This window comes from Musca vetustissima, unplaced genomic scaffold (genome assembly GCF_032173495.1).
Source record: "Musca vetustissima isolate MV318-11 ecotype Yass unplaced genomic scaffold, APGP_CSIRO_Mvet_v1 utg4927, whole genome shotgun sequence".
Lineage (NCBI taxonomy): Eukaryota > Metazoa > Arthropoda > Insecta > Diptera > Muscidae > Musca > Musca vetustissima.
The window spans coordinates 160,179-183,898 of NW_026884396.1; the positions used below are offsets into that span (position 1 = coordinate 160,179).

At 34.8% G+C, this 23,720-nt stretch overlaps 3 protein-coding genes across 3 annotated transcripts; 1 reads left to right on the forward strand and 2 right to left on the reverse strand.

The window, feature by feature from the left end:
* Window positions 1–1,394: 1,394 nt before the first annotated feature.
* On the reverse strand, window positions 1,395–5,841 carry LOC133331360 (uncharacterized). The gene is made up of 4 exons (XM_061539758.1): window positions 5,805–5,841; window positions 5,692–5,744; window positions 2,021–2,203; window positions 1,395–1,859 (listed from the first exon to the last, which is right to left on the reverse strand). The coding sequence occupies exons 1-4, from the start codon at window positions 5,839–5,841 to the stop codon at window positions 1,395–1,397; spliced, it is 738 nt and encodes a 245-aa protein (XP_061395742.1).
* Window positions 5,842–9,356: 3,515 nt separating this feature from the next.
* On the reverse strand, window positions 9,357–12,660 carry LOC133331361 (uncharacterized). Its single transcript, XM_061539759.1, has 4 exons — window positions 12,618–12,660; window positions 12,496–12,548; window positions 9,985–10,173; window positions 9,357–9,827 (listed from the first exon to the last, which is right to left on the reverse strand). Exons 1-4 carry the CDS (start codon window positions 12,658–12,660, stop codon window positions 9,357–9,359), a joined length of 756 nt encoding a protein of 251 aa, XP_061395743.1.
* Window positions 12,661–15,927: 3,267 nt separating this feature from the next.
* On the forward strand, window positions 15,928–18,357 carry LOC133331353 (ELMO domain-containing protein 2). Its single transcript, XM_061539750.1, has 3 exons — window positions 15,928–16,241; window positions 17,648–17,853; window positions 17,922–18,357. The coding sequence occupies exons 1-3, from the start codon at window positions 15,932–15,934 to the stop codon at window positions 18,351–18,353; spliced, it is 948 nt and encodes a 315-aa protein (XP_061395734.1). The 5' UTR covers window positions 15,928–15,931; the 3' UTR covers window positions 18,354–18,357.
* The last annotated feature ends 5,363 nt before the right edge of the window (window positions 18,358–23,720 follow it).

Sequence of the window (23,720 nt, forward strand, 5' to 3'; positions counted from 1 at the left end):
AAGGAGATTTGTGTGAGTGTGTGTGTGTGCGTGTTGGTTTTAAGGATTCCATTGATATTGAGTTTTAAATTTTTAATCCGTTTTCTCTTTTTTTTTTTTGGTTATGCCTCAGCGAATGTAAATTGAAAATTGTTTTAATAAGCTAAAGGACAATTGTTTGATTGGAAATTAAATGGGAAAAAGGAGGGACAGGATAATGTTTTTTAGAATAACCGTTGAATGTTATGGCTTCGAAAAAATCTACTTTTATAAATCCACGCCTATTTTTATACCCTCAGCCTTTAGGCTAATGCACTTTGATACGGTGAAAATGTGTCTCATCGAAATATTGGTTTTAGACCCCATGTTTCTTTGGACCAAATCCGTTTTCGAAAATTTGTAGTCAATTTACACATGTCCCTCCGTCCGTTGTCCGTCTGTCTGTGTGGCTGGCTGGTGCGCACAATAACTCTCGATGGCGGCAACCGATTTCATTCAAACTTTGCATCTTAATATTTCATCCAAACTTAGTTTAAATTCGAAAATGGGGAATATCGGTCCACTCCTTCTGTTACCTCCCCCACAAAATGGTCAAAACTGTGCTAAAATTAATTTTATAATAGCATGCAAACCGATTATCCGATTTTAACGAAACTTTGTACAACCTATTATCTTTACCAAGCCAGATTAAGTTTGGTCCACTCTTTCTGGTACCTCCCCCTCAGAGGGTCAAAACCACAATCTATTACCTTCACCAAGCCTATATCAAGTTTGAAGATTGAACACATTGATCCGCTCTTTCTGGTACCTCCCCCACAAAATGGTTAAAATTGTGCTAACATTTAATTTTAAAATAACATACAAACGGACTATCCGATTTTAATGAAACTTTATACAATCTATTGTCTTCACCACGCCTAAATCAAGTAGGAATATGGGACCCATTGGTCCACTCCTTCTAGTACCTCCCCCACAAATGGTCAAAATTTTCAATATTTGTAAATTCTATATCAGAGAATGGAATGTCCGATGTGAACCAAACTTTTCACAACCAATTTTCTTTACGAAATCTATATTAAGTCCAAAGATAGGACCCATTGGTCCACTCCTTCTGGTACCTCCACCACAATTGGTCAAAATTTTCAATATTTATAACCTTGCAAAACCTATTTTCTTTACCGACCCTATATCAATTCTGAAGATATATTCAGTAGTCCACTCCTTCCGGTACATCCATCACTAATGCTCAATATTTTATAAAATTTTATTAACATTAAATCCGAAACCTCTTTGACAAAAACACATTTCTTATATAAAGCTAATAAAACAATCTGTGTGTAATTCCGAAGACCTCCGCAAAGCAAAGGCTGTCGACATCTGTCGACAACACCGACTGGCATCCTTAAAATTAAATTTTACAACTTCTTTGCTGCAAATCTCGAATATTTATGTATCGGGTCGATTTTCTCCGCATATGATTTTCCACGAAATGAAAATTGGGAATTCTCCACCTCAAACAATGTTTCAAATTCCAATTTTTCTCCAATCTTCTGTGAAAATCTTGAAGTAAAGGCTGCTGTTATGGCCTGAGGTCTTTGATCCTTAATGTGGCTGGGTAGGAGCTGTAATTCATTTTCATCGCCATCCCGTAATTTCTTAGCATATTCGTTAAGGAATTCGGCTAACGACAAGGCAATACCCTTTCGCCCATATTCGGTTCGTGTCGCCAAAAAGGTTAATTCAATCCAACAGTCGATCTGCCATTCTTTGTTGATGTCATAGGTATACTCAACATAGTGCAGATAGTTTCCTACCGCTTTCATATTTTCCGTTTTGAAGGAGTCGAACACGTCGTCGAGGGTTATGTTGGCGGAGGGATTCTGTAGAGTAGAGCAGAGTTAAATTTTGGAAATCATTGTTTCTTATAGAGAAATTTCAAAAGATTTTTCAATGGGAATCAAAATGTCCCTAGAAGATCCTTCAGACCCCTCTTGGGTCTGTAATGAAACTCACAGTTTTTTCAAAGAATTCTAATACCTACCACCATTTTATTAATACACATGGCCACCAACTGCTTAGTTTTGACATCTCGGGCCGCAAATGAAATATTATCCTTGAGTATGGCCCGAATTAGTTGTTCCATTTCGGCAATGGTTTCCGATGATTCCAACAGCTCACAGGCAATGCTGACATTTTCATATTTCATAAAATAATTTTGGTAGAGCTGAAATAACACATAATTATTCTCTAATAAATCCTCACCTAGAAGTGTGCCAAAAAATTATTCTTTAATAAATCCACGTCTAGAAGGCTGCCTCAAAAATTTTTCTTTAATAAGTCCACGCCTAGAAGGCTGCCTCAAAAATTATTCTTTAATAAGTCCACGCCTAGAAGGCTGCCTCGAAAATTATTCTTTAATAAATCCACGCCTAGAAGGCTGCCTCAAAAATTATTCTTTAATAAGTCCACGCCTAGAAGGCTGCCAAAAATTATTCTTTAATAAATCCACGCCTAGAAGTCTGCTCGAAAATTATTCTTTAATAAATCCACGCCTAGAAAGCTGCCGAAAATGTATTCTTTAATAAATCCACTCCTAGAAGCCATCCAAAAAAAAACTTCTTTAATAAATCCACGCCTATAAGGCTGCCTGAAAAATTATTCTTTAATAGGTTAGGTTGAAAAGAGCGGTAGATGACGCCACCACATGTCCAACATAAGATGGACATACACATAAGCCAAATGAGGCCTGTGCGCTCTAGAATTGCGGAGAATGTTGGAATTAGTGAAAGCTTAGATTAAAAAGCTTTTGGGTTTGATTCCCCTATGAATCTAGGAGTTCAGTATTTTTTGTGAACTCCTTCTGTCTCTCCATTCACACCCCCTCAGATCGGTTAGTCCGTGAAGAGTGTAATTTCCCAAGAATTGTTTCCGAAGGCTTGTAAATGCTGGGCAATGGCACAGGAAATGTTCCAGCGTTTCAATGTCTTCCCTACACCTCCGCCTGCAAGATCGTGCTATGATCTATCTGTAAGACGAAGAGAAATTTCGGTACCCGGTTCTTCTATAAAAAGTCCCAGTCCAGATTTTCCTCCTAGTCGAGAGCCATCTGTGTAGCAACAGTTACCAGGCATCATCTCAACTAGTGTTCCACTATTCCATTGTTCTCTATCTGGTATTATAGTTTCACACCGTGTCACTACTCTCGTTTCAGGTATACGGTCCGCGTCAAAGGTATTGATTGTTGACTCAGTAGTTGCCTTAAAATGTTTTTGTGCGGTATGTTGTGTCCGGTGTCTATCCACTCGTCCATTGCCTTATGTCTTAAAGCTGCAACCCCCGCTTCATATTTTATTTGGATGTCTATTGGGTCTATATATAATATTGTCTCCAAAGCCCAGTTGGAGTTGTACGCATTGCTCCACATATTCCTAGGCAACACGTTCTTTGAACTTTCTGCAACGTTTTTACGTTACATTGCTATCCACGAGACAACAGACGTGTATGTTAGAATTGGTCTAATAACGCTATTATAGATCCAGTGTATCATCTTTTTGATTGAAACCCCATTTAGATCCTACGGCTCTTCTACAGAAAGACCAGCATCTATGGACCTTGTCGGCCCTTTGCTGTAAATAGTCTTTCCATTTGAGTTTCTTATCTAGAATTACTTCCAGATACTTAACTTTGTTTGATATGGCTATCGTTTTGTTTTGAAAGATGGGCTCTTCATACTGACCTATTTTTGTCTTTCTAGTAAAAAAACATATCTCCGTTTTGTTCGGATTTACGTTTAAGCCCATCGGTTTTGCCCCGTCGTAGGCGATTTTTAGCACCGTTTCGGCTTTCCTGCATAGTAAATTGGGATTCCTTCCCCAAAGAAGTATTATAACGTCAACTGCATAACAGATTGGTTCAAATCCTTTATCCGTTAAGTTCCTTAAGAGTCCATTTATAGTAGTTACCCACAGGAGCGGTGACAAAATCCCTCCCTGTGGTGTTCCCTGACCTACTTGTATGCTACAGCTAATCCATCGATTCCTTAGCATATAGTTAACCCAGTCTATGATTTCCCGGTCAACTTGGAAGGTATCTAAGGATTGGATAAGCATATTAGTGCTGACTCCTTCATGTCAATGCATACCGCTAAGGTATACATCTTCTCAGCGAAGGTGCCCTCAATATAGAGTACTACCTCATGTAAAGCGCTTTCCACTGATCTCCCCTTTACATACGCACGTTGTTTGTATTTCAGCGCATCATTAGGTATACTGCTCTTTATCATGGTGTCGATTGTACGTTAAATGATTATGAGTAGGAAAGAAGTTAGCCTTATTGGCCGATATGATTTTGGTGTGGCGTAGTTTGCCTTGCCGGGCTTGGGTATGAAGACTAGCCTGGCTTCCTGCCAAGCTTTTGGTGTGTACGTCAACCTTAAACATGCATTAAAGAGTGCGGCTAAATTTGGTGATAAAAATACCGCATTTTTTTGTAGTAACGCGGGGAAAACGGTATCCGGTCCTGCCGCTTTCAATGATGAGAAGCTTTTTAAGGCTTCTAACACCATTGAGTTGCCGATAATAGGTTCCTCTGACCTTTCTTCCCTATCTGCCATGACATCGTCCATTGTCGATGTGTTCGCTGGGAATTGAGCATTCATTAGGAACCTTAGTGTTTCCTCGATTGTTTCTATCCTATTACACTCACCGTCTAGCATAGTTTCGGGTTGGGTGTGGGTCTTGGATAGAAACTTCTTGATTTTTGAAAAGTCGTTGACACTATCTACCTGTTCGCAGAACAGCTTCCAGGAGTTGCGTTTGGCGTTTCTTGTCAATTTATTCTATTATTTCCATTTATCTCGGAAGTTGTCCCAGAAAACTGTAGAGTTTTTTCGGCGTGCTCTGTTGTAATGCTTTCGGACCTCTTTTCCTTTGTTTCGAATCTCCCCTGTCATCCAGGGTTTTTCAAAGGCATATCTCCTTTCTCGAAGAGGACAACTTTCTTCGAAAGCCTTTACAATTACTTCCGTTAATTTGTTGACGTTCCTGCCTATGTCATTCGTGTCTAGGCACGCAGAACAGCTTCCAGGAGTTGCGTTTGGCGTTTCTTGTCAATTTATTGTATTCTTTCCGTTTATCTCGGAAGTTGTCCCAGAAAACTGTAGAGTTTTTTCGGCGTGCTCTGTTGTAACGCTTTCGGACCTCTTTTCCTTTGTTCCGAATCTCCCCTGTCATTCAGGGTTTTCCAAAGGCAGATCTCCTTTCTCGATGAGGACAACTTTCTTCGAAAGCCTTTACAATGTCAGCCTGTCTATGTCATTCGTGCCTAGGCACTCATAATTTGGTTGCCCTAAACTCTCTTTGACTAGTCTCCCAAACTTTAACCAGTTAGTTTTAGACTTGTTTTGGAAGTATATGGGTTTCGGCGGTGGCCGTTGGATTTTGAACATAATATATTTGTGGTCAGAAGAGGAGTACTCTTCTGCGACTCTCCAATCCTGGATCTCATCTATTAAGTTTGCTGAAAATTTTGTTATATCTAATACCTCCTCTATAATTCTGTTAACAAATGTAGTTTCTTTATTAAATTCACGGCTGCATATTGATTTTTTAAAAAATATTTTTTAAAAAATTCAGGTTTGAAATTTGCTTTAAATCCTCTCATAATTTTTTTTTTTTATTTATATTAAAAAAAATTTAAATTTCTTCTACCCACCTCAATTGTGTCATCATATAAATCCTCCGTAATCCGAACAATTTCAATGTCACCTAGAATTGTTTAATTTTATTTTCATTTATTTCAAAAAAATTATATAATTTTTTTAATACCATCACAGATCAATTTTAAACACTCTTTTGAAGCCATGCTGCTATTTGAAATTGTATTTTTTTATTATTTTTTCGAAAGTAGATATCTTCCGATTTTTGTTTTCTTTAAGCGTATTTTTTCAACAACCACCTTCCAACCCCAATATTTTACAACTAAATTGTGATTAATTTCTTTGCTCGTTGCAATCTTTCGAAATTACACTATGTCGCATGGACGCTCTCTGCTGCCGCTTCAGCAGGTTCCACATTCACTTTCATACTCAGCATTTAGTGGTGGTGGAGGCTAGAATGGGTTGTAGTTCCTCGATCGTTTAATATTTTCGTTCATTTGTTCTGCTGCTTATCATTTCTAATGATTTTAATAAAATGTTATCATTTGCAGTGGAAACATAGCTATTGAGAAACATAGCAATTTCGATACACTGAAATAAATTTCGATTATATTTTTTCGACAGAATAAAAAATATTTTTTCTTAATAACAAATAGGCCTGAATTTAAAAAAAAAATATTTTTTCGGCCAAAAAAATGTTTTTTTTTTTCTTTTAAACCAATTTTCTCTCAGTGTACTCGTAGTAAATTGTCATTCGGACATGTCTGGTGGCTTAGAACAAATACTATTTAATAGTAAAACAAATTGAGGAAGAGAGAATTGTTACGAGTGTGCTATTTATTTTTATTAAAGAGACTTGTCATGATGGCGCTCCATTATTTGTGTCAAAGTTGTGCATGACGTTTCCCCTATTTCGTAAAACGTCTGAAAAAAAAATAATAAAAATTAATTGAAATCGATCGAGTTAAACTTAGTTAACTTTTTAACGGACCGACAGACTGACTGACCGATGTGTGTTCTATTAATAGTTATGAAGATATAAGGGTGTATAGATTGGAAATTGATAAAAGATAAGATAAAGTGAGATTTTTTTTTAAATTATTTTTTCAAGAAACCATAAGGCGTGGATATTTTAAAAATTATTTTTTCAAGAAACCACAAGGCGTGTTATTTTTTTAATATTTTTTTAGAGAAACTAAAAGACCAAAACATGTATTGTCTTATTGCATTACTAGCATATATCCGCTACTTCGTTACCGAATGGGGGTAATATTAAAACATGTATAAACATATTTTATTATCACAGAAAATATTTTATTTTCACAGAATACTGCATATGTCAGAAAAACTAAACAATCCACACATTAATATCGACCATAAATTGAATTTGTGTACCATTTAGTACCAAATTTCATGATTCGAGCTCTAAAGGTTCACCCAAATCCAGATTTTAACAAATTTAGTTCCATTTAGCACACATTATTTCCATAAGCACCCTCCTCAACCATCCAAAAAAAATTTCCTGCATACCCCGAACCTACAGCATTTTCCAAAACTTCCTACTTAAACCATAGGTGATCTCAAATCCATGTTTCAGGATTCCAACTCTGTCGGTTCACTCACAATTCAAAATGTACCAAATTTAGTACACAATAGTACAAATTTCCAAAACTTCCTACATACCCCAATCCTACACTTTCACACTGATCCTTAATCAAAATTTCAGGATTCAAACTGTATCGGTTCACTTACAATTCAAATTGTACCAAATTTAGTACACAATAGTACAAATTTCCAAAACTTCCTACATACCCCAATCCTACACCTTCACACTGATCCTTAATCAAAATTTCAGGATTCAAACTGTATCGGTTCACTCACAATTCAAATTGTACCAAATTTAGTACACTTAGTGCAAATTTCCAAATCTTCCTATATACGCCAATCCTACACCCCCACAGTGATCCCAAATCTAAGTTTCAGGATTCCAACTCTATCGGTTCACTCACAACTCAAATTGTACCAAATTTAGTACACATTAGTAAAAAATTTTAAAACTTCTTACACATCTCGATCTTACACCTCAACAGTGATCTTGACTCCAAATTTCATGATTCTAGATCTATTGGTTCGCCTAAAATTCAAAATGTACTAAATTTAGTACCATTTAGTACCCATAAATATAAATTGCTTAAACTGAATCCTGACCCCATTCCTACACTCCTACAGTAATCCTGACTACAAATTTTATTGTTCCCGTTCTATCGATTCACCCAAATCCAAATTGTACCAATTATAGTACGATATAGTACTTCTGTTACACTAAGTAACAAATTTCCAAAACAACGTACATATCCCAATCCTACACTCCGTCGGTAATGTTAATTTCAAATTCCAGGATTCCAGCTCGATTTGTATCTCCAAATTAAATTTGTACGAAATATAGTACACATGTATTAGTACACATGTGTACACGCTTTCAAAACCATCTCCTTAAATAGACCCTACATCTCAACCCTTATTCGCATTCCAAATTTCAAATTTTTAGCTCTATCCATTCACATGCTACGAAATTGTACTAAATTTAGTACGTTTTAGTACTTTTTGCATACTTATAGTTCGAATGTCCAAAAAACCCTTTGCTATATCTTTTCGACACTGCATCAGTGACCCTCATTTAAAATTTAAGAGTAGTCTTGGGCAATATCGTTCAGTTCAGTGATCGAACGAACTAGATCATATTTTTTTAAGTGAACTAGGTCGTTCACCTCGTTCAGTTGCTTATATCGTCCAAATAGGTACTCAGTTCAATTGTCATGACAGCGTATACCAATTTAGACCGACCGTAAAGAATGATTACCTTTCCTATATATTTTCTCCACCTTGTTAATGGGTGGTGGTCCATGGCATAACTCCGTTATATTCGGCAGCACACTTGTTTGGGCGGTAGATGTTGCTCCAGACACCTTTGCCTCTTATTCGTAGTTTCTAGCTCAACGGTTGTCCATGGGGGTGATTTGCTTTTAAATGTCGCTTCATATTATTAACTGACCCTCCAGCTATACATAAAAAATTGCTCTTATTTGACGCCGTTCAGTTGGTCAAAATCAGTGAACCTGTGAACAACACTGAAGGTGTAGAAGAAAATACAATGTCGTTCAGTGACCAACGGCGTTCATTCGGCGTTAATGAATCGTTAAATCGGTCAGTCAGTCAATCACTTACTCTTTTATTAGTCTGGATTTGCGATTATTTCTGTTCAGTAGTGTAATTTGTATTCAACATGCAAAACCTATAAAAATTACATTCAATAAATAGTTTGAAATCAAATTCGACACGCAGAATTTATGCCAAGTAGGTTCTCAATTACATTGTAATTATTTTCATACGTATGAAGACTTTAGATTACAACAATAATGTATCGATTTTATAATGTAGGAGGGTATAAATTAATATTGAATACTATATCCATGTTCTATGTTTATCCTGGTCCCGCAATTTCGAAATAAATGTTTATTCTGTTCGTAATAGTTTTTTAACATTATAGCTTCTACATTCTGAGCTCCTTAAAAGAAAAATATCAACTTTTTTACACAACCACCAAAAATAAATATTTCAACATTTATTTTTTCATAACAAAAAAAATCAAATTTAATTTTTCTACAATTCTAATAAAAAATTTCCTACAACAAACATTATTTTTTTCTTCTAAATTCTGAACTTAAAACAAATAAACAGCATGTTCACAACCCTTATGGATCGGTCCAATACGATCACTAAATGTTTTACCATTAAAATGGAATTTCGTATAGGGCACAGCGTTGAGCGACTTAAAACCCACAGCCTTTCCAACTTTTTGTGAAAAATTCGATGTCCATAGAACGGTCACGGCTTCGGGGCGACGATGGCGCAAACTAGGGTGTATAAATTCTAAACCTTTGCCATCTTTAAGTTCTCGCGTCAACTCCACTGTATGTTGGGTTAGAACCTTGGCAATTCCCTTGCAACCCCATTCCGGTAATGTGGCCAAAAACATCAATTCACAGGTACATTTAAATTGGAATTTCTCAAAAACATCATATTCCGCGTCGACGGCAATCATGAAGTCCATTAGAGATTGAGCTTGGGGCGAATGGGCTTTCTCGTTGCGGAATTTCAGAAAGAAAACATCATCACCATTTTCCGGAATGTACTGAAAATAGAAAAAAAATATTAAAATTGGATTCGGAACAAAAAATATAAAATGAGGCGGGAGGAGAATAACATTCTGTGGACCTATACCCAGGGGCATATAGTACCTAATTAATATTATTTTTATTCTTCTTCCTCTCCCTTCCAAATCTACTTACCTGAATTTTATTGAACGCCACAGCAATTGGTTTTCCACTAGCCTTCTCGATTGCGATCAATGAAACTCCATCCTCGGCGGTGATTTTACACAATTCTCGTAACTCTTGACGTGCTTGCTTATTTTCAGGGAGATTTATTTCCGAACCAATGCTTACCGATTCGTATAAGAAAAATGAGCCATCCAGAACCTAGAACAGAACACAATTCACAATTAATTGATTGATCGGAATTCTATCATTAAAAATATATGTTGAGTTGTTGTTCCCCTAACTTGCCATTCCAGTTGTTTTGTTGTTTTGTCCCTATAGATAAGTATGTTAATTTGTTTACATCGCCAAATGAGCGCACCCCAGTGAGTGACTACGCTAACTGGGAACGGTTTTGAAGAAATCAACTGATACTCGACCAGTTGAAGACCTGTCCAAGCCTAACACAAGGAAAGACTCTTCTTAGTTCTGCTTACTACTTCTTCGCCAACAGTGTTTTGTTCTGTAGACCGTCTTTAAGTTTCTGTGACGAATGCCGTTGCCTTTTAAAATGCAAGAATGTCTCTTTTCTTCGATCAGTTGAAAACCTGTCCAAGTCTAACACAAGGAAATTCCATTCTTCCTTCTGCTCCCTGTGAAAAACTTCCCACTTCTTAAACAGCAGTGTCTTGTTCTGCAGACCAAAGACTTCGAGCATGCGTTTTCTGACGAAGACCGTTGCCTTTTGTAATTAAGTAATTTATCTTTTCTTCACCATCTTCAGTTATGAGTATCATTTTTAATTTTCCGAACGCACTATTCTCTCGGATCGCTGCATAACAGAGCCCGTCTCTATAGCGTCTTCTGGCAACTTTCGCATAAGATGGCGGCTGCTAACCCATTGTTATAACCCTTTTCCTCTTTTTCGTTTGGTTAGTATTTTTAGGTTTCCGGGTCTTTACAGACTCCGATTTTAATGGTTTGCCGATCTCAGGCGATGCTACTAGTTTTCTCAAGGCTTCTATGATCTTTAAGGACTCAAATTCTAGCATAGATTGAATTCGCAACTTGTTAGATCGATGGACTGCATCCATCACCTCTTTTGGATCTCCTTTTTTAAATTTCCGAACCTAATATTCTCATCGATAACCACATCATAGATCTCTGACAACTTTCGCTTAAGATGGCGGTTACTTACAAAGTTGTACTATCAACTTCATCTGTCGTAAAGTCCGAAAAGCCCATTTCGGATTCCCGGTATTTACGCTAGATTCCGATGCAGTGGTCGTCTTCTATATATTAGAACCAGTTTTATCGCCCTCAAATTTGTACTATCAACGTAATCTGTCATAAAGTTCGAATTACCCATTTGGGATTCCCGGTCTTTACGGATGATTCCGATGCAGTGGTCGTCTTCTTCTTCTTAATATTAGAACCAGTTTTCTCGTCCTCAACTGATGGATACTCGTTAGTGACTTCAGGTTGGCTCTGCCTTACCTTCATTCAGCTAATAGAAAGGTATTTTTCGTTTCGAGTTTCACCTGCTCTTCCGGGGACCTTATCCTCTTCGCCGCTTCCGAAGATGTGATGGCTGAGTTGTATCGGAATCATAACCACAGTAGTTCGTCAATGTGGTGAAATGATATAGGGAAATTTATTGAAATTTATTGCTTATCGCGGAGACCGCAAATTTATATCGCGTTTGATGAATCACAATTCCGAGACAATCAAGAATCAGAATCTAGACGATGTGCTCGAGTTGACAAAATATTGTAGTCATAAAAGAAGTTGGAGATCATAAAAACTTAAAAATTGCATTTTCGAAGTGGGTCGGCGGAATTTCACTGCATATGGTGCCCTCAACGATTAGTCCATACAATCTGTAGTACAACACTACGAAGGCTATAAATTATCAACAGGCGTAAGTTTTTCTCCAGCACATTGGGAGGCAGAAATAAAGTCTGTGCAATGGTCAGACAATTTAGAATAGCGACATTCTTTATAACCCTACCATGCGGCAGAATGACCTGAGCTACTAGTAATATTGGTGAAAATAACCGAAGGAATATTATCGAGGAAGCGTCTATCTCCTTCAGAAATCTGAAAAAAGTTTATTTGATCCGATTCACTTACATGTTCGAGATATTTCGACTGCAGAATTCGACTTTTATTTACGATATTCATTGAGCATTTTATTTCTGTTTATGCATCCAGTTATTCCGCCTTTGGAAAAATTCGCATCATTAGTTTTTGGTATACAATTTATAAACATTATGACCGTTTATTTATGAATTGGAAATATTCCGCACGGACAATTAAGGCTTTGACCACCATTCTGGAGACGATTGTAGAGGTTTAAGTTTTAAAAATCTTATCAGCATTGCATGTGAGATTTTAAACTCTTATCTTAAAACACTTCAACGACCAAATTTTAAGTAATACACAAATTTTGAACACCTGTTGTCTGTTGACACCTTTAATAATTGTCACAGTTCGTACTAACATCTTTATTATCGTTCATATTATCATTTTTTTAATACTCACATCTAAAGATTCCTCCAGCTTATCTTCGGTCAATGACCTGATTTCAATTTCACCTAAAAATATTAGGAAAATTATTATTAATTAATCTCTAACAAATATAATTATTTGATATGATTTCATACCATCACAGGTGGTGCTCCAAAGACGACCATTTGTTGCTAACATTGTTTAAACAAAAAAAATTAAATATTCCAGTTAGTATTTCAAGAAAATACCAAAAAAATCAATAAAAATGTATATATTAGGCGACACGCGTGTCTGAACAGCCGGTAGTTTAGCGAGAGACTGATAAACAAAATAAAAACAACTGGATTCTCAAAAATCTCCGTTTCCAGGCGTTTAAAATGCGGAAAGAATGCCAACACACATCTACGCTAACACACACAAATAGACAAAAAGCAGACGACCGTTATACATAATAATAATAATAGTGACGTAGCTCATATAACCCAATAGGAAATGAATTACTCAGAGAGAGAGAGAGAGTGATATGAAGAGAGCAGCGGTGTTTTAATGATGGGAAGGAGAGAACATGCCGTTAATAAAGTTTCAGTGTTGCCCATTCTTTTACATTCATTATGGAAATCGCCGTTAGAAACAAAGAATTGTCATTCCATTCGAATGAAGCCTTTCGAAATTTAGAAAAATTATTATGAAAATTTCCAATTGGGTTTGATAAGAGATATTTCATATCAGTAACAAACTCGTACATTTGATATGATGTGCAGATAATAGCGAGAAACACGACATCTTTATTACCACCCATAATCACCTGTGGTTTATTGCATGTGTTCGGTAAATAAGTCCAATAGAACTTCTATCCTCAACTAATAAATACGTACAAATATTATTACAAAGTAATAATAATTATGATCATTAAAATAAATATTGCATGAGAGTGATTTGCAGTGGGTCACAGAAGTCTGTGAACAGAAATCTTCTTAAGACTATAAATAGGAGTGGATTTTGTTTAAAGTAGCGGATGGTTAAAGATAATTTTTTTTAAATAAGAAATAGTGGCGTAGGGGATGATAGATACTAAGCTACGGCGAAGTCCAGGCTTATCTTTGTCCCTCTTTCATCTAAATTATGGACACTAACCTCCCCGTGGTGCCACCTGGGGTAGCTATTTTCATCATCCGATGAGCTAGTGAGTTCACCCATAAGAACAATAAATAAAATGTGTTGAGGCATCGGGTTAGTTGCCCACACTCGGAAAACCCCTCCTACTATGAAAAAGAAAAGAAAGAGAAAACCAAACCCCCTAATGTTGACGACCCCCGCAAACGTATAAAGGACCACGTATCTGCACTTGGAATGTGCGCAGCTTATACAGAATAGGCGCAGTTTTCGCTTTGGCGGATGTAGTCAAGAAGTACAAAGTCGATATTATTGCCTTACAGGAAATGCGATGGAAAGGGACAGGCGTAAGCAAATCAGACATTTACGCACTGTATTATAGCTGCCATGAAACGAGACGTGAATTTTTAAGAAATAATAAATCAGCAGGTGCCGATGGGTTACAAGCCGAACTATTTAAGACTGGTGGTCAGATGCTTGTAAGGTACAATTTGGCTAGAAGAATGCATGCCCAATGATTGGAACCTCAGCGTCCTGTGTCCCGTGCGCAAAACAGGAGACAAGACTATATGTGCCAACTATAGAGGAATAAGTTTCCTTCCCATTGCATATAAAGTGCTATCCCGCGTTTGAAGCCAATGGTCAATGACATTATTGGACCATACCAACGCGGATTCAGACCTGGCAAATCCTCCATTGACCAGATTTTCATTCTGCGGCAAATCCTAAAAAAAAAACACGAAAACACCTATTCGTCGACTATAAAGCCGCATTCGACAGGCCTATCTGTTTAGAGGTATATAAAGCCATGTCTGTGTTGGGTATTCCTGCAAAATTAATACGGCTATGCAGGATAACTTTAACTGGCACAAGATCAGCAGTTAAAGTCGGAAAGGACCTCTCGGAGCTCTTTAATACCGAACGAGGATTCAGGCAAAGATTTTATATACCTTGGTACCGCAAGGCAACCTCTCCCGCCAGACCAAACTCACACTCTACAAGACGCTGATACTGCCCGTGCTGTTATATGGATCTGAAGCATGGGTACTTGAGCAAGCAGATGAGACAGCTTTTGGAGTGTTTGAGAGAAAAATTCTACGAAAGATCTATGGGCCGATCTGCGTTGACGGTGAATATCGCCGTCGAATAAACCATGAGTTGTAACAGCTATTCTCGGACATCGACATTGTTAGACATATTGAGCTGTAGCGACTACGTGGCTAGGTCGTGTTGTGAGAATGGATTAAGATGCCCCAGCATATAAAAGTGAACCAGCTGGTGGTTCACGCAGAAAGGGAAGGCCACGAATAAGATGGAAAGTGGAAGACAACATTGCCGAATATGGTCTTTCAAACTGGAAAAAATGCTCAAAAGACGGAATATTTTTTAAGCTTGGCTTATGGAACGAAAGTTCAGTCACAAGCCAGCTAAGTAAGTAAGTAATTTTTTATAATAAAAAATAGACCTGGATTTATTAAAGATCATTTTTTAAAATCAAATTTATTTATTAAATATCATTTTTTATAACAAAAAATAGGCGTGGTTTTATTAAAAATCATTTATTATAATAAAAAATAATCGTGGATTTATTAAAGATTGGCTTTTCTAACAGAAAATAATCGTGGATTTATTAAAGTTATTATTTCATACAATTTCTTTTGTATATTATTTGTTATCAATTCAAAGTGATTTCTGCTTATCTAATGGAAGAAGCAGCATGCTTGTAATCAACTGTCAGATTTGTGCCTTTATAGCCCTTCTATTATCAGCTGATTGTTGTCTTCTTTTTATCATTCCAGGGTTTTATCGTTGTTACGCATTACACTCTTTCGTAAACACATTGATAAAACATCAATTTTGCTTTGTGTTCATTTATTATTCGCAATTCTTTTCCACCTACCAATATTCATATCATTTGGAACGCTTTTCTATATGGTTATAGGGATGTTTTAGAATATCATTGCAAAAACAAAAAAACAACGAAGAAGGTCAATTATTAAAATACTGCGAATTAGAATAAAAACATTACAAGGATTGTGATAATTTCCACAATTTTATAAGCAAATACTTGAGTAAACAATTTCGTCCCTGACAACAACAACAAGGAGTTACTATGACGACAACATAACATCAAAGTCATTGGCTAGGACATACCACAAGAAGGTAAGTGGTGGTGGTGGTTTTTTTCTTCTTCTGTGTCATTTACAAAACAATTTCATCAGCTGCTGCTGTTCTTCCTTGCAGCTAACAACTGACCAAAGAACACGTCATTATTTAAAACGCAATAACTTGCCAAAGGATCAAATTGACATTTTGTTTGTGACCATTCAACCGAAGATATTCAAGACAACAAATCATGTTTATTTTGGATAAAATTTTGCCATACATCTTTGTGTATATCCGTCCATTTATAAAATGGTTCCTACACACCTTCACACGTCTAAGTGAATTGCAAAGGATATGTTATGGTGCCCGTTCGGGGGCTAGTCGTACCCGACAAGTTGAACGTTCTTTGTACTTGTCAAAGAAACCTGAAATCCGTCATTTGCTAAGGGAATTAGATGAAGCTGCTGAATATTGCAGCCAGGAGGAACTGATGCAATTCCCTATTAAGGCTGTGGCCGTTGTTCAGCGAGTGAAACGTATTAAGCCGAGAATACATCCAGGTAGGTTTTAATATTATTATTTAATAATTGCAATTTAATTTGAAAAGTTTTTCTTGTAGAATTCACAAATATGATCATATATTCAGATCAATACACTAAATCTGAAGATAGTTTTTAAAAAGACCTAAAAAATCTACTTATAAAGTAGAAAATCTCATAGAAAATCAGTTCTTCTGAAATACCCGGAGGTCTTCTTGAAGACCTACAAGTATTCTCCTAGTAGACCAAAAGGTATCCTCCCAGAGGAGCAGATGTTATTATCCTAGAAGTTCTTCTGTAAGAGAAAAATTAAGTACTCTATGAGAATACCCTCTCGTCTTGTATAAGAAGACCCTTTCCACAGATTATGAGAAGAACCTAATGATTAGATCCGTTTATCTTCTAATAAAAAGTTCTGTTAGTCTACTAATGAGAAGATCCGTTGTTAAAACTTCAGAAAGTCTTCCTATAGAAGTCTCTTTCGTCTTTTATAGGTATACCCTTTGGTATTCTATTAGTAGACTCCTTCATCTTACATGAAAAGACTCATTGGTCTTCAATGGGAAGGTCTTTTCGTTTTGTTCAACTATTAGAAAATCATTTCGTCTGCTATTAGAAATCCATATCATCTTCTGTGAGAAGACCATTGTGGCCTTCTAAATAAAGGCTTGTTTGTTATACGGCGTGGATAATTTTCCCTATGCCCAATATGGCGCCAATTTATTAAATAATAATTTTCCAAGGTCCAATCGTCCTGATTTATTAGATGCCCAGGAAGTCCTCAGATGAAAACCCAGGAGAATAAAAGATCAGAAGGCCTCTTATAGAAGACTTTGTCTTGATCGTAGGATATTAACATTGCTTTGTTCTTGGAAAGAAACCTTTTAAAAAAGACAACCGCGGAAAACTAAATTACTAAAACTAAACCACTAAAAACATTTAAAAAAAAACCAAGCCTAAAAATAGGCAACTGAAACACGCAAAAAATTTTAAAAACTTCACGCCTAAAATTAGGCAAATGAAACACGTAAAAATTTAAAAAAAATCCACGCCTAAAAGTAGACAACTGAAACACACTTTATATTTGGTATGGGCCACTAAAAATAATTTTTAAAAAATCCACGCCTAAAGTAGGCTCCCAAAAATATTTGGTATGGGTCACTAAAAATAATTTTAAAAAAATCCATGCCTAAGGTAGGCTCCCAAAAATATTTGGTATGGGCCACTAAAAATAATTTTTGAAAAATCCATGCCTAGGGTAGGCTCCCAAAAATATTTGGTATGGGCCAGTAAAAATAATTTAAAAAAAAAACACGCCTAAGGTAGGGTCCCTACTTTGGCGTAAGCCTATTTTACTCGTACTATTTTTTTTATTTCTAATCTAAATATTAAAATTTTCCTAATAACATTCCTCTTTATTCTTGCAGATTTTGCTGGCCTATTTGGTAGTTGTGTCCTGCACATATGGAGCTATAAACACTTGATGCATGAAGTCGAAAGGCTAAGAGCGGAAATGTATGATTCTGATAATTTGGAACATGAACAAAAACTATTGGAATTATGGAAACGTTTAATGCCCGATGAAGAGCTAACCGGACGCATTACAAAACAGTGGCAGGATATTGGATTTCAGGTAAAAATTTAAAATAAATATTAAAGAAATTTTTTTGTAATACAAAATTTCCCTTCACATTCTTTCAGGGTGATGATCCAAAAACCGATTTCCGTGGCATGGGTATGTTGGGTCTGGAAAATCTTCTCTTCTTTGCCCGTGAATATAAAGAAGCTGCCCATCATGTACTGCTGCATTCACGACATCCCAAATTGGGTTATACATTTGCCATTGTTGGCATTAATCTAACTGCCATGGCATATCGCCTTCTCAAGAACGGTGATGCTAAAACACATTTCTATAATTTGGCACAGGCCATTAAACAGCCATGTTCGTTAAGGCATTTCCATAAGCTATATTGTTATTTACTCTTTGAATTTGATCGTTTTTGGTTGGAATCGGAACCGACAAATATTATGGATTTCCGTGAAATCTATCAAAATTTTGAAATAACAATTATTGAAGCATTGCAGCGAGATACGACAATTTTTAAGACCAATTTAGTTGTTGAAAATGTTTAGAAAAACAAAAACAAATCGAAAGAAAATTTAAATTTAGGTTAAAATTTTTGTTGCACTTTGAAATATATTTTATTGCTAGGAAGAAATTATTTATATTTTGTAAATTTATATGGACACTAATCAAAATATGTAGTTTAATTACTAATTCAAGAATTTGTGTATTTTGTAATTTTAAAGAAATAAAAAATAACAATCACGCAAATATATTTTTTAATTCTTTATGGAAAACCAAAACACTGTTGCGTGATGTCTGAGAGTATTAATTGGTATTAATATTATCGTAGATGATATTAATATTATCGTATTAATCACAGAAGAAGATACTGCAATTGAAATAAATATTAAAAAAATTAAGTCCATTATTTATCCACCATTCAACCGTTTCATATTGAGATTTTTGCAAATTTTTATCACAATTCATATTATGGCTTTCTACTTCATTCCAACACTTCCGTATAAAAATCAGCCACTTAAATTGTAATTAATACCCTGAGCACAAACACACACACGTATGCATGTTTGCTAAATATTTCGCAAATGACCAAAACTAAATGCTGGGCATATCATCTTTCACCCAACCAAAGAAACTAACTGCCACACAAACGATGAGTCATTTTAAAAACTTAATTATTCGAAAACACATTCTCTTGTCTATCTTTCACTTTTATTGCTATTTGGTCAAAACAGTTGTTGGCCAAAAAATGAAGGTCATTCAACCACAACGTTCGCTTTTTGTTTAGCTTTAAACCATAAACGTGTGTGAGTCACAAGTGAAGAGAAACAAATTTGCAAAAAGAGGGGGGTCAACATAGAAAGTGAGTTAAAATAAAAATGGACTTCTGGGGTGTTCTACGGAAGGCTAGGAGGATCTTCTCATAGTAGGCCAATAAAAAAATAAAAGGCTCGTCAACTAAAAAAAGTCAGGAGAGCAATGAAAATTATAAAATTGCTTTATCTCTATTTGTGCCACTCTTCGTCGCTCCAGAGGAAAGGTGTTAATGGAAAAAATGCTCTTCACCAAATTTCACTATGAGTCCCAGTATAAATGAAATTTCTCGCTATACTATATATCAAGAAAAAAATCGCTAACAATTTAAAATTCATAATAAATGTTTGGTTATTTTCGTTGTATTTTCGAATTGAGGCGTTTTTCCACCATACACTTCATTTTAGAAGGGTGGTCTTAAAGTAGAAAATATTCTCTATCAAATTTTATTATGGGTTCCAGAATAAATAAAACCGATATCTATAACATATATTAAGAAAAAATCGGAATCAAATTCACTATTTAAAAATGATTGGTTATTTTCAAATTTATTAAATTTGCCATCTTATACTTCCTTTTAGAGGGGAGCTGTTAATAGAAAACATATTCTACGGGAGTTTGATTATGGATCTTGGAACATAAGAAATCGGTAGGTGTAGTATATATCGGGAAAAATCGGTATTAAATTCGATACATAAAAATGTTCGGTTATTTTCCTTGTATTTTCGAATAAAGCCAATTTGTCGCCATACACTTAATTTTAGAGGGGAGATATTAAAGGAAAAAGTGTTCTTCAACAAATTTCACTATGGGTCTCAGAATAAATGAAACCGGTAGCTATAACATATATCCCGAAAAAATCGGTATCCAATTTGATACATAAACAATTTTCAGTTATTTTCCTTGTATTTTCGAATTAAGCCAATTTCTACCATATACTTTTTTTTAGAGGGGAGATGTTAAAGGAAAATGTGTTCTTCACCAAATTTCACTATGGGTCTCAGAATAACTGAAACCGGTAGCTATAACATATATTCCGAAAAAAAACCTGTTTTAAATTTAAATACATAATAAAAACTGTCTGTAATTTGTATGATATTTTCGAATAGAGCCAATTAATAAATTAGTAAGTTTAGAGAAAAAATGTTAATAGAAAAAGTATTGTTTATCGAATTTCTCTATGGGTCCCAGAATAGATCAAACCGGAAGCTATAACATATATTCTGAAAAAATCGGTATAAATTTTGATACCTCAATTTTTTTTTCATTTTTATATTTTTGAATTGTGCCAATTTCTGCCACTATAGTTCATAATAGAGGGAAGGTGTTTAGAAAAAAAATATTCTCCATCGAATTCTACAATAGGCACCTGAAGAAAAATAAATTGTATCTATAATACATACAAAGATAATATCAGTTTCAAAATGGATATATTTAATAAAAATGACAAACTCAGTCCTTTCAAACTTGATCCTAGAGAGTAAGTGTCAATGAAGAAAATATTCTACATCAAAGGATTGCTTAATTATTATATTTTCAAATTGGTCCAATATTTTACCCTTAACTTACATTTTGAAGATTGGTATGGAAATGGAAAGCAGATTGAAATTGAAATTTTAGAATTCCCTCGAACAATTTGTGCAACATTTATGAAAATCGGTTAAGTTGTCGCTGAGTTATTTGCATTTGAATTCAACGATGTTCCAAAATACACCTACTGTTCGTTGCTGGGCACCTGTTACACGAAAATGAAAAATTACACAAAAATTGACTTTTGAAAAACGGCAATTTTTCATTCATAATGGCCTCCTCGTTTGTAAAGAAAATTATAGTATACTTGTAGGCTGAGTGTATAAAAAAGATTTTCATTCTGCTTACGAATTGAGGCTTTTTTCCACCATATACTTTATTTTAGGGGGCTGGTCTTAAAGGATAAATCGTTCTCTATAAAATTTCACTATGGGTCCCAGAATAAATGATACCGGTAGCTATAACATATATCCCGAAAAATTGGTATCAAATTTAAATACATAAAAAATGTCTGTAATTTTTATGATATTTTTGAATAGAGTCCATTAGTCCCCATATACTTAATTTTACAGAGAAATTGTTAATAGAAAAAGTATTGTTCATCGAATTTCACTATGGGTCCCAGAATAAATTAAATCGGTAGCTATATATCCCGAAAAATCGGTATCAAATGGGTACATACAAAAATATGCTGATATTATGGTATTTTGGATGTGTGCCAATTTATCCCACTATACTTCATCCTAGAGGGGAGGTGTTAAGAGAAAAAATAATCTCCATCAAATTCTATAATAGGCACCTAAAGCAAAAAAATCTCTATCTATAATACATACAAAGATAATATGAGTTTCAAAATGAATATATTTAAAAAACGACAATTTTTTATTTTTTAGTATCTGCGATTGATGGCGATTTGTCTTCTCACTCTTCATTCTAGAGAGTAAGTGTCAATGGAGGAAATATTCTTTATCAAATTTCAACATAGGTCTCTGAACAAATTAAATTGGTAGCTAAAGTATATGTCCTGAAAAAAATTAGTATCAAATTCGATACATATAAAATGTTAGGCTTTTTAATTCTATTTTCAAATTGAGTCAATATTTCGCTCAAAACTTCATTTTTGAGGAGTGGTATTAATGGAAAACATATTCTTCATCAAATTTGACTATAGGTCTCCGAAGTAAGGAAATTGGTAGCTACAACATATATCAAGAAAAAAAGTCGGTAGAAAATTCAATAGATAAAAACATTTTTGGACTTTTGTTCCACTTTCGAAATTTGTCAATTTATCCGACCAGACTTAATTTTGGATGGGAGATGTTAATGGAAAGTATAATCTCCGTCAAATTTCACTATGGGCCTCCGAAGTAAGGAAAATTGTATCTATAATATATCTCTGTAAAATATTCAATTTTAAATTCATAACATTAAAAGTATAGGTTATTTTTTTACGATGTTTGAATTGAGACAATTTCTCACTCTATAATTCATTGTATCGGGATTGTGTAAATGGCAAAAATATTTTACATCAAATTTTACTATGGGCCTCTGAAGTAAGGACATCGGCAGCAATAATAAGTATCTGTAAAATTCAATACATTTAAATCAAAATGAATATATTTAAAAAACGACAATTTTTTATTTTTTAGTATCTGCGATTGATGGCGATTTGTCTTCTCACTCTTCATTCTAGAGAGTAAGTGTCAATGGAGGAAATATTCTTTATCAAATTTCAACATAGGTCTCTGAACAAATTAAATTGGTAGCTAAAGTATATGTCCTGAAAAAAAATTAGTATCAAATTCGATACATATAAAATGTTAGGCTTTTTAATTCTATTTTCAAATTGAGTCAATATTTCGCTCAAAACTTCATTTTTGAGGAGTGGTATTAATGGAAAACATATTCTTCATCAAATTTGACTATAGGTCTCCGAAGTAAGGAAATTGGTAGCTACAACATATATCAAGAAAAAAAGTCGGTAGAAAATTCAATAGATAAAAACATTTTTGGACTTTTGTTCCACTTTCGAAATTTGTCAATTTATCCGACCAGACTTAATTTTGGATGGGAGATGTTAATGGAAAGTATAATCTCCGTCAAATTTCACTATGGGCCTCCGAAGTAAGGAAAATTGTATCTATAATATATCTCTGTAAAATATTCAATTTTAAATTCATAACATTAAAAGTATAGGTTATTTTTTTACGATGTTTGAATTGAGACAATTTCTCACTCTATAATTCATTGTATCGGGATTGTGTAAATGGCAAAAATATTTTACATCAAATTTTACTATGGGCCTCTGAAGTAAGGACATCGGCAGCAATAATAAGTATCTGTAAAATTCAATACATTTAAATCAATGATTATATTCATACGTCTTTCAAATTGAGCCAAATTGTACCCTAATTCTATATTCTAGCGGGATGGTGTCAATGACAAAAATATTCTCCATTAAATTTCAGTATGGTTCCCAAAATAAGTAGTAGACAAAAATATTCTCCATTAAATTTAATGTTCTCCATTAAATTCCGCCAAGGGCCCCCAACCAAAGTAAATTCATAGCTATGATATATCTCAAGAAAAATACCCCAAACAAATTTGTATTCCCATCAAATAAAATGGTTAAATTAAAACTTTACATTTTTTAAATAATTTCATTATCTCTTTCCCAAATGTCTATACTTCAATTTAGGTGGTAGGTCTGAAAGAAAAAAATGTTCTCCATTGAATTCCACCAAGGACCCTCGAACAAAGTAAATCCCTAACTATAATACATCTCAAGAAAAATACTCCAAACAAATTGTATTCCCGTGAAATAAAATGGTTAAATTAAAACTTTCCATTTTTTAATCATTTCCATTATCTCCTTTCCATTTGTTTACACTTCAATTTAGGTGGTACGTCGGAAAGGCAAAATTGTTCTCCATTTAATTTCACTAGGCACCCTCGAACAAAGTAAATCCCTAACTATAATACATCTCAAAAAAAATGTCCCAAACTAATTTGTATTTCCATCAAATAAAATGGTTAAATTAAAACTTCCCAGTTTTTATTTAATTTCCATT

Coding starts and splice junctions, on each gene's coding strand:
- LOC133331360 (XM_061539758.1), bottom strand. CDS start 5,841: ATGGCTTCAAAAGAGTGTTTAAAATTGATCTGTGATG. Junction 5,745..5,804: donor TTTAAAATTGATCTGTGATG/GTATTAAAAAAA, acceptor AAACAATTCTAG/GTGACATTGAAATTGTTCGG. Junction 1,860..2,020: donor TGTGTATTAATAAAATGGTG/GTAGGTATTAGA, acceptor TCTACTCTACAG/AATCCCTCCGCCAACATAAC.
- LOC133331361 (XM_061539759.1), bottom strand. CDS start 12,660: ATGTTAGCAACAAATGGTCGTCTTTGGAGCACCACCTGTGATG. Junction 10,174..12,495: donor AGCTGGAGGAATCTTTAGAT/GTGAGTATTAAA, acceptor GTTCTGTTCTAG/GTTCTGGATGGCTCATTTTT. Junction 9,828..9,984: donor TGGCGTTCAATAAAATTCAG/GTAAGTAGATTT, acceptor TTCTATTTTCAG/TACATTCCGGAAAATGGTGA.
- LOC133331353 (XM_061539750.1), top strand. CDS start 15,932: ATGTTTATTTTGGATAAAATTTTGCCATACATCTTTGTGTATATCCGT. Junction 16,242..17,647: donor TAAGCCGAGAATACATCCAG/GTAGGTTTTAAT, acceptor TTATTCTTGCAG/ATTTTGCTGGCCTATTTGGT. Junction 17,854..17,921: donor GGCAGGATATTGGATTTCAG/GTAAAAATTTAA, acceptor ACATTCTTTCAG/GGTGATGATCCAAAAACCGA.